General features: G+C 37.8%; 1 protein-coding gene across 2 annotated transcripts; it reads right to left on the bottom strand.

Moving 5' to 3' along the window:
• Nucleotides 1-5: 5 nt before the first annotated feature.
• LOC306867503 (chloride channel CLIC-like protein 1) lies at nt 6-12,912 on the bottom strand. 2 transcript variants are annotated; one of them, XM_079413182.1, is made up of 12 exons: nt 12,784-12,912; nt 12,209-12,353; nt 11,816-11,902; nt 11,343-11,506; nt 11,039-11,101; nt 10,775-10,885; nt 10,474-10,698; nt 10,250-10,390; nt 10,010-10,109; nt 9,635-9,732; nt 1,473-1,619; nt 6-1,396 (listed from the first exon to the last, which is right to left on the bottom strand). In XM_079413182.1, the coding sequence occupies exons 4-12, from the start codon at nt 11,496-11,498 to the stop codon at nt 1,265-1,267; spliced, it is 1,173 nt and encodes a 390-aa protein (XP_079269308.1). In that variant the 5' UTR covers nt 11,499-11,506; nt 11,816-11,902; nt 12,209-12,353; nt 12,784-12,912; the 3' UTR covers nt 6-1,264. The 2 variants fall into 2 exon arrangements, with proteins under 2 accessions (XP_079269308.1, XP_079269307.1); XM_079413181.1 differs by lacking the exon at nt 11,816-11,902.
• Nucleotides 12,913-13,464: the final 552 nt, after the last annotated feature.

Below are 13,464 nucleotides of genomic sequence, written 5' to 3'. Positions count from 1 at the left end.
ATGTAGTAGAAAACCCATCAAAGATTTATGTTATTTTAAAAAATCACATTGTTTTACACATATTTTGGACTATGGGGGGCGCCATTGTTCTGATGACGTAAAATGGTTGCACTTTAGACCCTATAGCTACCTGTTGCTTTTTTTTACCACAACTCGGAGTAGACAACTCGGAAAATAAAATACTGATATGATGACCACAGCTACTGAAAGAGCTTACAGGTGGCAATGGAAAGAAGTATAGGTTTAAACAAAATGCTGTACCATGGCTTTTTCCCCACAAGGAGTCGAGACGCCTCGGATCTCGAGGGAAATCCGCGCTGAGAAACTCCTCTAGCGGCTGCGCTTCATGATTAGCGTCGGCATGTTTACATCCTAACAGCTCTCTCAGTATCTGTGGTCTACTAAAAGACTCAAAGGCATCAGGACTAAAGTGGAGAGAAAAAATAAGCGGGTCGTTAGGAAGTTTTATTCATCCACAGGCATCTTCCCATTCTTTTCTCCTCTTCTTATCGCTAGGAAAGCAGTGAAGTCTTACATTGCTTCTCTTGTTGCCCTGCGACTGAAAATTACAACCAAAAGCCACACAATGTGGTATCGTATCAGCATTTTATTTTCTGAGTTGTGCATTCTGAGTTGTGTTGTGGTAAAAAGCACCAGTAGCTCACTGAGTGCAACTATTTGACGTCATCGAAAGTTATGGAATGCCAAATAATAAATCAATAAATGTACAAAGCATTGTAAAAAAGCAAATATAAATAAATAAATAAATATACAAAGAAAAGCAAAAAATAAAAAATATATTATTTATCATCTTATTTCCTTATGTTTTGTTTTTTGTCACATTTCTTTATTTCCACTTTTATTCATTTTCACATTTATGCATTTATTTGCATATTTATTTCTTTATTTATGTACAGTGGTGGAAAGAGTACTGAAAAAATATACTCAAGTAAAAGTACCATTACCTTCCAAAAAATGTAGTGTGAGTAGAGTAAAAGTACTTGTCCAAAGAATTACTTGAGTAAGAGTAAAAGAGTAGCCTATTTAAAAGTACTCATGAGTATTGAGTAGTGATTACTGAGCTGTGGATTCTACCCCATCATAATAAACGCTGTACACTGCAATTTATACATTTTAAAAACATTGTACATTCTGTAATTCACATTATCTTGAAAGAAAATGAAAAGTTTAGTTTGTTTTAGTACACCGGTCTTTCATAATTTAGCCCCTGGGCCCATTTAATACCGGGTTTCGGTGCCCATCCCTACTCATGCTCCTCTAGTTGAGGAGCTTGGCCCTGTGCTACCGCAGGAGGTGGCTGATCCTGCCGCCAACCAAGCTGGGAAAAGCGAACTGCTTGATGTATAGCTGCGTGAGCAGCTCCAAAAAGGAATACCTGAGAAGAGAAAACATGCCTTAGAATGCCAACAAATAAGAGATCCTACGATATGTTTGCAGTTCACAGCTCTTACAAAGATGGCGAGTGCAATGATAAGCAGCACAAGTAACTGGAGAGTGACTGGAAGATCCTTCAGCAGGGCTCTGAGAAACTCGTTAATTCCCTGACCGATTTGCTTCAAGGGATCCGTGATGAAACCGGTTATGGTGACTGTGAGAGCCTGGAATAAAACCCAACAAAAATATGAATACATTTCATCTCTGGTTAAAGCTCTCATAACAATATTGGAATAATTAGATATGTGATAAACAATAACAGTATAATATAAAAAAAGAAACAATATAATAAATATTAAAATAAATTCATTAATATTATATAACCGCATACACTCGTTCAATACACTTGAACGAGTTGTGTTCAACCAAGTCTCTGCCTTTCTCACATAGAACAACCTCCTGGACAGCAACCAATCTGGCTTCAGAAGTGGACACTCAACTGAAACTGCCTTACTCTCAGTTGTTGAAGCCCTAAGACTTGCAAGAGCAGCTTCCAAGTCTTCATTACTTATCTCGCTGAATCTGTCCGCTGCTTTTGATACGATCGGTCAACCACCAGATCCTCCTGTCAACCCTATCGGGAAAGGGCATCTCAGGAACCGCACTCCAGTGGTATGAGTCTTACCTCTCAAATAGGTCCTTCAAGGTATCTTGGAGAGGTGAGGTATCTAAGTCGCAACATCTAACTGGGGTGCCTCGGGGCTTAGTTCTTGGACTACTTCTCTTCTCTGTCTACATGGCATCACTAAGTTCTGTCATTCAGGAACATGGCTTTTCATATCACTGCTGTGCTGATGACAGTCAACTCTACCTCTCATTCCATCCTGATGATCCAACGATAGCTGCTCACATCTCAGCATGTCTAACAGACATTTCTTGCTGGATGAAGGACCATCACCTTCAACTCAACCTGGCTAAGACAGAACTGCTTGTGGTTTCAACAAACCCATCACTTCATCACAATTTCACCTTTCAGTTAGGCTCATCAACCATAACTCCTTCAAAAACAGCCAGAAACCTTGGAATTGTGATTGATGATAAGCTAAATTTTTCAGACCACATTGCTAAAACTGCCCAGTCCAGCAGATTTGCTTTATACAACATTAGGAAGTTCAGGGCGTTTCTTTCGGAACATGCATCACAACTCCTTGTTCAAGCTCTTGTTCTGTCCAGACTGGACTATTGCAATGCTCTCTTGGCAGGTCTTCCAGCAAGTTCCATCAAACCTCTACAATTAATACAAAATGCTGCTGCAAGATTAATCGGTCACACTTTATATTACGTGGCCTTAACTACTATGTATTTAGATAAAAAATAAGTACAATGTACTTATTGTGGTCATATTGTATTGCAAAACACTTTTGCTGCTATTGAGTTGGGACACATGTAAGGTTAGGGACAGGTTTGGTGGTATGGGTAGGTTTAAGGGTAGGGATGTAAGGGATGGGTCAACAGTGTAATTATAAATGTAATTACAGAAATTAATTACAGATGTAACTGCATATAGGTAATTTTACAAATATAAGTACAATATAAAAACATGTATGCACACAATAAGTGGCATTGTATCAAATTATTAATTTAAATGTAAGTAGTGAAGTGACATACTGCCAAGTATGGTGACCCATACTCGGAATTCGTGCCCTGCATCCATCCAACGTGAAACGCACACACCGTGAACACACACCCGGAGCAGTGGGCAGCCATTTATGCTGCGGCGCCCGGAGAGCAGTTGGGGGTTCGGTGCCTTGCTCAAGGGCACCTCAGTCGGGGTATTGAGGGTGGAGAGAGCGCTGGACATTCAGTCCCCCCCACCTACAATCCCTGCCGGCCTGAGACTCAAACCTGCAACCTTTGGATTACGAGTCCGACTCTCTAACCATTAGGCCACGACTTCCCCACATAGGGGAGTAACTACTAAGTACTGGCCAGTACTAACTACTGGCCTTAACTACTAAGTACATAGTAGTTAAGGCCACCTAATATAAAGTGGGACCGATTAATTTTTAATGAGCCGAAAAGAACTCACGTCACACATCTGTTCATCAATTTGCACTGGCTACCAATAGCTGCTCGCATAAAATTCAAGGCATTAATGTTTGCCTACAAAACTACCACTGGCTCTACACCCCTTTACCAAAATTCAGTACTTCAGACCTATGTGCCCTCTAGAAGCTTGCGTTCTGAAAGTGAACGACTTATTATTGTACCATCCCAAAGAGGCACAAAATCACTTTCTCATTAACTGTTCCCCCTCCTGGTGGAATGTCCTCCCCAACTCAATCCGAGCAGATCTTCAAGAAACGGCTAAAAACACATCTCTTCCATCTTTATTTGACCCTCTAACTCCAGCACTCTCTATTCTAATTCTGTTTTATCTATCGGTCTTCTTTGTTCTCATTAGTCTTCTTTGTATCTATCTGACCCTCTAACACTTGCTTTCTTTTTTTCTATTCTAGAATTGTTTTCTTTCATAAAAAAACAAATACCTTGCTACGGTTACTGCATTAGGCTAACCAAGACTTGTCATAGCGCTTACATATTGTTGCTCTTTTGTTGGTTTTGATTGCTTCTATTGTCCAGTCACTTCGGATAAAGGCGTCTGCTAAATGACTAAATGTAATGTAACTGAACATTTTTGACAAATGCCGGCTAATGATCCACTGCTCATACTGTATTTATAGGACAATATTTATTTACTCAAACTTTTGAAAGGTAGTGTATTACAAATAAGTTTTTGAAGGAAATATTTTATGTTCACCCAGGTTGCATTTATTTGCTTAAACATACAGTAATGCAGTGATATATTACTACAACTTAAAATAATTGTTTTAAAATGTGATTGATTCCTGTAATGCAAAGCTGAATTTTCAGCATCTTCAATGTCACGTGATCCTTCAGAAATCATTCTAATATGCTGATTTGCTGCTCAAGAAACATTTCTTATTATCATTTCTGAGAACAGTTGTGCTGCTTAATATTTTTGTAAAAACTGATCTTTTTTTTTTTAAAGATTGAAAGCACTTATATGAAATAGAGATCTTTTTTAACATTATAAACATCTCTACTGTCAAAACAATGTAACGCATCCTTGCTGCATAAAATGATAAAAATTTTTAAAAAAAAATAAGAATAAGAAAAAACGAATTCTCTGGTTTTCATTTTGGATACATGTTATTTGAAGTGTCATTTGTTTTGATTTTTTAACTAAATGGTTTATAGTACTGTTTTTGCAATTAGGTTCAGATTACAGTTTTTGTAATTTGCTAAAACATGCTTAATAAAACTGGGATCCACTTGATCATCATCACCTTCTTAGCACAGCAGAAGTCTTCTGTTGCAAATGTCTTGACACATTTTCGTTTGTTTCACACATTTTTCACACCCTTTTTCAAAGCAGTTACCACAGATCTCACTGATAGACCCCAAACTCTATTGGATTAGCTGTGTTGAACAAAAGGAAAACCCAGCTGATAGAAAGTACTTGCATAATTTTGAATCTCTAATGCCCCTGTCTGAAACTCGTTTGCACAACTCTTCAAACAGCAATCAGTCCTCATCCCTCTATAAAAGATTCCACCTATGTCCTGCTATTTGCAAGTATGAATCAAAGAGGCCGAAAGCATGGAAGGAGAGTTAAAGACCACGGCAGAGGGCCAGAAAAAGAGAAGTTTGCATACATGGAGGAGTTGCATCTCTGTAAAAGAAGAACATACAGCTCAAGTTTCAAATGAAAATCAGGCAACAATTATTGACCATGTCATCGTAGTTTGTCCTTTAGAGAGGCTGGACAAACTCATTCTGACTCTGAGCACCAGGGGCATCAGCTACGATAGCACTGTATAACTGATATAGGCTTATGTTTTAATTAATTTTTTTCCTTTTCATTCGAAATATTTCCAAACGTGTTAACTATATTAGGAAATATCTTGATTCTTAAATATGTGTAAGTAAATACGTTTTGCACCTTTATAGATTGTTATTTGATCAATAAATGGTGATGGGCAAAGTAGACTAGAGCAGATACAATTTTTAGAGTGCATGAAAACTTTTGAAGCATATATATGTCTTATGATGTGATTAAAATCATACATATTTTACTGTGGTGGGGATTATTATGAGCAAACTTAAAAATTTAATCTGAACACTTTATATATGTAATATGACATCTTTTTATTTTTTTTTACAGAATGAGCTTCTGCATGAACTTATGCATGAACATTCATCAAACATATGAGGTGCGAATTCTGGGTCTGGTCCTAATGATTGTAAAAAACTGCAATGCTTGAGATTTAATAATTACCTAACAATATATATTATACATATATTTCAAGGCTGCAATTTGGAAAAACTTTCAAGCTAATGCTGCTGAAATGGAGGTCAAGGGGACTATGAAGAGGTGGCTCCAGCTGGCAGATCAAAAGGGGGGACTTCGGGAGGCAGACACACTCTGAATTTAAAAGTCCCATCTCTTTAACCTTCCATACACACGACACACTATCACATTTCTATAATTCAAATCCCTTAAAGGATTTTTATGCTGCACCAATTAGGCTAAGCAGCAACACTTGGCAACACTTCCCATAATATCTAACTTATTTTTAATGTGTAAGAAGAATGATATCAATGCTTATATTAGTAGTTTATATACTGCCCCACCCTAATGCAAGGTTACAGTAATCAGCTGACCCAGCCGGTATCCAGACCAGACGGTGGAGCTGCACCCAGGAACAACCACAACACATCCCTGAATGTCAGCGGAGACCATGTCAACTAGATGACAGATCCCTGTTAAGACCTCATTGATGGCCCCAGCAGATAGAACCAGACAAGACCTCTGCACAGACCCTTTTTACCAGCTTCACCTGCTAGCACGAGGTTTCTTCAAGCAAGAGAAATTGGATGAAATATTCTGATTGATATCAATCCACAATCTGACTTGTGATGCAGCCTGGAATAATCACACCCCGTTCATTCGTTTGGTCAGAGGAGAACTGGTTTCCTGACTGAGTCTGGTCTTGTTCGGGTTCCTTGTCACTGATGCCTTTTGTCTTGCTTAGTTGAAGACACTTAATATTCAGCAATATTACTGACTTAATTGCACTGACGCCATTTGATAAGAACTGAACTATGACACAGTGTTTTTTTATATATAATATACAGTAAATATAATTTACTTGTTACTTTGTGGTTTAAAAAGTGTATTAATGTTTATACTGTAGTGCATTTGTTCATTGTTATTATATATTTATATTAAAGTATTTGGTAATTTTATAATTAAAGCCTTTTTAATGTTTTTAAATGGTTGCATTTGTGTTTCACTGCTGAATTACATTTAGCAGTTTCTGGGCCACATTTGGCCCGGGGACCAAGTCGAGTCTCAGCCGGATCTGGCTTAAAGTGTCTGGGCCAGACCTGGGGCACATAAAATAATACAAGTCACTCTACAGTATGCAGGCCAGATCTGGGTCACGTCAATAAATATGAGTCATTTTACAGGGCGTGGGCCGCATATGGGCCAGAGGAAATTGTTTGAGTCTGTTTTCAGTGTGTGGGCCAGTTTTGAGCCGGGGACCCAGCCAGAATTGGGCCAGAAGTGAAGCAAGATTGTGGCCCAGAGGTGGGCCAGACAAATTTTGCTATCTGGGTAATAGTGTAATTTATTAACTACGCATAAAACTTAAGTACTTTTTACTTAACGCACTTTTTACTTAAGTAGCCTACCAGATATGGGTGTCATGCCATAAAATCTTTTTAATACGACTGCCTTTGTATTTCATGTGAATTTAATAACAATATTGTAAGTTACTAATTATAACACTTTTATTTTACAGAGAGTTAAGAACATTTGTCAAATAAGATTTTCATTCAGTCTAGCCAGAGCTCAGGCACTCTAAAAAAAACTCCCATTAAAATCAGTGAAGCTGTTTACACTGTGAAATGAATATCGTACTTACATTCATAAGCGATCAAGTGAACAAAACACCGCATTTCAGTGATGACTCATCTGAACGTCTCTGATTGGCCATTGTATTCATAAGCTCAACAGAATTGTGTGTGATTGGTTATAATACAGCGCTGCACAAACGTGTCTGTTTCCAGCCAGCGAACGCAGATTTGAATTTAGCAGCTGATGCTGTGCCGCACTGAACGATCTAATCACGCCGGTGTGATTGTATCAAATATAAAATAATATTTTTTTGTCTTTTGGAAGCTGCATTCAAAATCTACTTGACTCAGAAATCTGAGGGGGCACGTGCCCCCTAACTTTGAATGGGCATGACGCCTCAGTTTGCTTATGTTGCATGTTTTAATGTTTTGTGAGCGTTGGAGCATTTTGCAAACAAAATGAGTCATTTTGTCCATTGAGCTTCAATTTCAGCCAGTAACAGTTTTGAAATTGTGATGTCTGAGTGGACATATTTCAGCAACCATTTTAGTATATCTTCTCAAGGGACAATACAATAGAAATTAAACTTGGATATCTTTTAGAGTAGTCAATGTGCAGCTTGTATAGCAGTACAAAGTTATTGTCCTCTAAAAATAACTCAACATATAACCATTATTGTCTAAATAACTGGCAACAAAAATGAGTACACCCCAAGTGAACATGTCAAATCTGTGTCCAAAGTCTCAATATTTTGTAGGGACACCATTGTTATCTAACACTGCCTTAATACTCCTGGCATGGAATTCACCAGAGCTGTACAGGGTGTTGCTGGCATCCTCTTCCACTCCTCCATAATGACATCACGGAGCTGCTGGATGTTAGACACATGGTGCTTCTCCACCTTCCACTTGAGGATGCCCCACATGTACTCAGTAGGGTTCAGGACATACTTGGCCACTCCTTCAGCTTCAGCTTCATCAGCAAGGCAGTTGTCATTTTGGCAGTGTGTTTGGGGTCGTTATTATGTTGAAAAACTGCCGTCCGGCCTAGTTTCTGAAGGGAGGGCATTATGTTCTGCTTCAGAATGTCTCAGTACATGTTGGAATCCATGTTTGCCTCAATGAACCGCAGCTCCCCAGTAGCAGCAGCACTCATGCAGCCCCAGACCATGATGCTACCACCACCATGCTTGACTGTAGGCAAGACACAATTTTCTTGGTACTCCTCACCACGGCGTCGCCACACATGCTGGACACCATCTGAGCCAAACAAGTTTATCTAAGTCTCATCGGACCACAGGAAATGGTTCCAGTAATTCATGCTCTTGAACAGGTTGTCTTCAGCAAACTGTTTGCGGGATTTCTTGTGAGCCAGCTTCAGAAGAGGCTTCCTCTTAGGACGATGGCCATGCAAGCCGACTTGTTGCAGTGTGCGGCGTATGGTCTGAGCACTGACAAGCTGACCTTTCACTTCTGCAACCTCTAAAGCAATGCTGGTAGCACTCATGCGTCTGTTTTTTGAAGCTACCTTCTGCACCTAATGCACAGCACAAGGACTCAACTTCTTTGATCGACCCTTGTGAGGCCTGTTCCGAGTGGAGTCCATCTTGGAAAACCTCTGTATAACCCTGGACACTGTACTGTAACTCAGTTCCAGGCTGTTACCAAACTTCTTATAGCCTATGCCATCTTTGTGGAGAGCAACAATTCTAATTCTCAAATCCTCAGAGAGTTCCTTGCCATGAGGTGCCATGTTGAACATCCAGTGATCAGTATGAGAGAATTGTACTCAAAGAACCAAATTTTAACTGCTCTAAAACAAGATACACAAATTTGTGTGGTCCTGTCAAGCAGACAAAAACATGAACATGATGAACAGGACATGTAGCTTTGCATGGTTAAATGACGTATATCTGTTATCACTTAGGGTGTACTCACTTTTGTTGCCAGCTATTTTGACAATGGCTGTATGTTGAGTTATTTTCAGAGGACAGTAAAGCTATACTGCTATACAAGCTGCACAATGACTACTCTAAAATATATCCAAGTTTCATTTCTATACTATTGTCCCTTGGGAAGATATACTAAAATGATTGCTAAAATGTGAGGGGTGTACTCACTTTTGTGAGATACTGCATATGTAAGCAATTGAGAAACTGTAGTTCACACTGCATATTTTAATTCAAAATGCTAAAATGATCAGCTCATTAGTCAGTATCCATATTCACTCGACCGACTCAAGTTTAGTTTCAAGTTTAAATTTATGTTGTTGGAAACAAAAGATACAAACCTTTGTTGGAGGCACGAGCAAAATGGGGTTCACCACCAGGACCTCGTAGTACTTTTTGCATGGATCATCTTGAAGAGTCCATGTATGTCTGTACCACTCTAAATCAAATGGTGACAACAGTTCATCTCAAAATCATTATTTGTCATTATTTATTCATCTTCACATCATCTTGTAGACTCTTCAGTGGAAGATTTTACCTTATTTCATTTTACTTTTATCATACTTGGTGCATTTTTGTTCTTTTTGGAGCTTAAAAAGATCTGTGTGAAAATTCTTCAAAATTTATATTACAAACCAGTTTGGTTTGGAGTGACAAAAGTGAATAAATTAAATAATTCAAATTTGTGTGTAACATATTCCTTTAACATTAAGAACCTGCCAAATTGTCCATCCAGTCCAGTTGTTTTATCCCAGCGCATCTGGCATTGAAGCTCTCCACCTCCACAATGTTCTTCTTGTGATCTGCAAAGGCAACCTAGTCGAGGAGAAATGTTTAAATCATTCAACTCAACATTTTGCAATACAGTGAACACACTTTTCAACTCTTCATTGTCATCTGTTCAGTACTGCTTTAACAAACATGTCACGGACAGTCAACAGCACAAGAACAATTACCATATAAAGATGGAACCAGTTCCAGATCAAGCTAATAAAAAAGCAGACAGCAAACATTCTCCTGAACTGGACCAACCAGGAGACCACAGACCAGAGCTCAGTACAGATTATGGCTACAACAATCAGAACAATCAAAGAAACCTGCAGAACAAAATACAGTACATATTAATTTGTTATTATTAATAAAAAAATGTTTTCTTGTAAAACCTTACAGAGCTACTGACCTTCAGGGCGGTATCAGCATCTACATAAAATGTGTCTTCGAAACGCCATTTCCAGGCTTCGTGGTCGTGGAGTTTGAATCTGACCAGAATCTGACTGAGAGCCTCATCAATGGCTCCAGTAGTCCAGTCGTTCTCTTCATTCAGAAGCTTCTGGATCTCCACCAGCGACAGCTTGGACAGCTTCACCTCAGCGTCATAATGCATGGATGTCAGTCCATCATCAGGCTAATGATGAAAAAAATGGAAATTTGTAATACCTTAGATGTAGAGTCAATTCCCTGGAGAAAACACAGTCACATACCAGGCCAAGTTTTGAAGTTTCTTTAAGGAGCCTGTAAAGGAATCGTTTAAATACTGGATGACACACTGGCTTTATAGAGGTTGTGGTCCCCTTCTTTTTCTCTTCATCAAACTAAAAAAAGAGATAGCACAAGAAATAATAATACAAAATATATTTTCAGTTATTCAAAGTGCTGAATGGTAGCCTACAATACTAGTCTAAAAAACATGACAGTACAATTTTCTAGAGGTCTACTAAACACAGGTGTATTTACATATTATTCACCTCTTTCTGCAAACTCTCTAGTTTATTGATCCACTCTGATGCATCAGGACATTGTTGCACGGTCTGAAAAATAAATAAGGTCATTCGGCATTGGAACAACATAGTGAGTAAACAGTGGCTGAATTTTCATTTTTGGAGGAAATATCCCTTTAAATTACAAAGTTCCTAAAACCTTAAAATACCTAGATTTAATTTGCAATGCAAAGTTTGAATGGAGTCCATTTTCACTGGAGAAATGAAGGCTGAAGAAGAGTGTCCTGCAAGCATCGTAATAAACTGCCAGATAGTTTAATAAGCGTTTTACCATTCGCTTTGTTGTTGGATTGTAATTGATCAAGTCATGTGGATCAATCCAAGCATCATCCTCATCCTGGTGGATATTTTCATTTGCAATAACAAATAGACTACAAAAAATGAACAAGCTCCAGAATCCAAACAACGAACAGATTGACACCTTCATAATCTCCACTGGAACAAAAAAGAAATCAGATTTAGGCCTACTGGTAAAACAACTAGGCTATCGATTGCTATGATGTAAGCTATACAAAGTTCAGAATCAGCTTTCTTGGACACACATTGATGGCTAAACAATTCCTAACATGACAGAAGAGAGCTGCCATACTGTCACCTATAGATTCATAACCGCAAATAGGCTATTTAAGGGTGATTCTTAGACTATGGGCACTTTATATATTTTTAAAAATACATATAATTTTGGACAAATTCCTCTTTCTTTGTCAAACTAACAATAAAACCATCTTAAAAACGTTTTACTACCTTTCCATTATGATTTTTTCATACTTTTCAACCTCCTTGTAGGTGTCAAAATCAGTTTTCTCCTTGTCGCACACCCAGACTTTTAAACTTCAACAATGAAAATACAGTTTAAACATATGACACATCTTGTACCTGAATTAAGCACTAGTAAAATAATTAAAATACATTATAGTATTTAATGTGAGACCACTATCAATATTACTTTTTATACAAAATATAGCTGTCACACAGTATTGGTGTCATTTCCACAACACCGTCATTTCCATCACCACACATTTTTTTTTAAATATTTTAAAAGTTCCCATCACACATTAAAAATATATCCACGATTTATGAGATCATGCTCTACTTAATATAAAATTTCAAGTTATTTATTTTCTAATAAGCTCTTACCCAAACTATTCGAGCGTACTGGACACTCGGTGGGTTCAGGTGTAGTGCAGCCAAGATGGTGGTGTGTGTTTCCGGTAAGAGAAATCCCAATTTAACTTGTTTAATTAAAGGAGGTTAGTATATGTTACTTCACGCATGTGTGGTCCTATAATAAACAGAAAAGATACAAAGAACACAGTGGTAAATATATTAGTGAATGACACAAAATACAGTGATTAAGTAATATGTTAATTAACATACGTGATTTGCTGATTGTATTAGAAAATAAAATAAACAATGACAAGTGGTTTGCACGATCGTTGTGCATACTCAATACCACGAGCAGGGAACAAGCAAAGTCATCAATTCGACATTTCAACAATATAAAACAAACCGGATGATAGGTAACTAGTAAGTGAACATACTCCTTTTATTCTAATAGGATTACGCTTATTAGCAAGCTCAAAGTCCGATATGAAAGCACTTGGTTTCACTTTCATTTGCGACGCAGTTTAAATTACGTTCAATTAACGGGCGAATATTCACATTCAGAACAATAATGTAGGTTACAAATTCAAATATATATGAAAACTCACCAGTAATCATTTACGCACTGGGAAAAGAAAACATATACAAAGTTGAAAAAACAGTCCAGCCAGCCTGGTTTGTAACTTGCTGCTGAGTCAAAATGACCGCTCCTAAAAGAGCTATGTATGCTACGTGCCACTAGGGGGCGTTCAGGTTAAAGCTTTCTCACACAGCAGCCCCCAAATGTGTGTAAGGACATTTTTTTTTTTTTTGATTTTTTGATTTGATTTATTAGACAGTAAAAAATAAATAAATGCATAACATGAAGTCATCACAATGACATTATACATTAATCAGAACTGTCGAGGATAACACAAGAAAGTTAAAAACTTATTTCCATTGTGGTCCTCGTTGTAGTCTAGATAAAGATGGTCAGGCAAGCTATAGATGACTAAGGTACCCTGCACATTCAACCACATCCAATACATACATATATATACAAAATACATACACTTCAATAATAAATATTCCTTAAGATTATTAGCATTTAGCAACCATTCACCACATGCTCTATTAAAACAATGATCTGACTGGCTTAATTTAATCTCAACTGGGAGTTTATTCCATTCCATTGCTGCCGTGTACAAGAAGGTGTTTTGCCCAGAACAGCTCTTAAATCTACAAGGACCTATGTCTGTGGCACTACCTCTAGTTAAATAGCTATGAGAGTTCCTAATAAGCTTAAAATA

The sequence above is a fragment of the Barbus barbus genome (assembly GCF_936440315.1).
Source record: "Barbus barbus genome assembly, chromosome: 49".
Lineage (NCBI taxonomy): Eukaryota > Metazoa > Chordata > Actinopteri > Cypriniformes > Cyprinidae > Barbus > Barbus barbus.
Note: the sequence above shows the minus strand (reverse complement) of the source record. Positions and strands in the feature narration are given on the sequence as shown.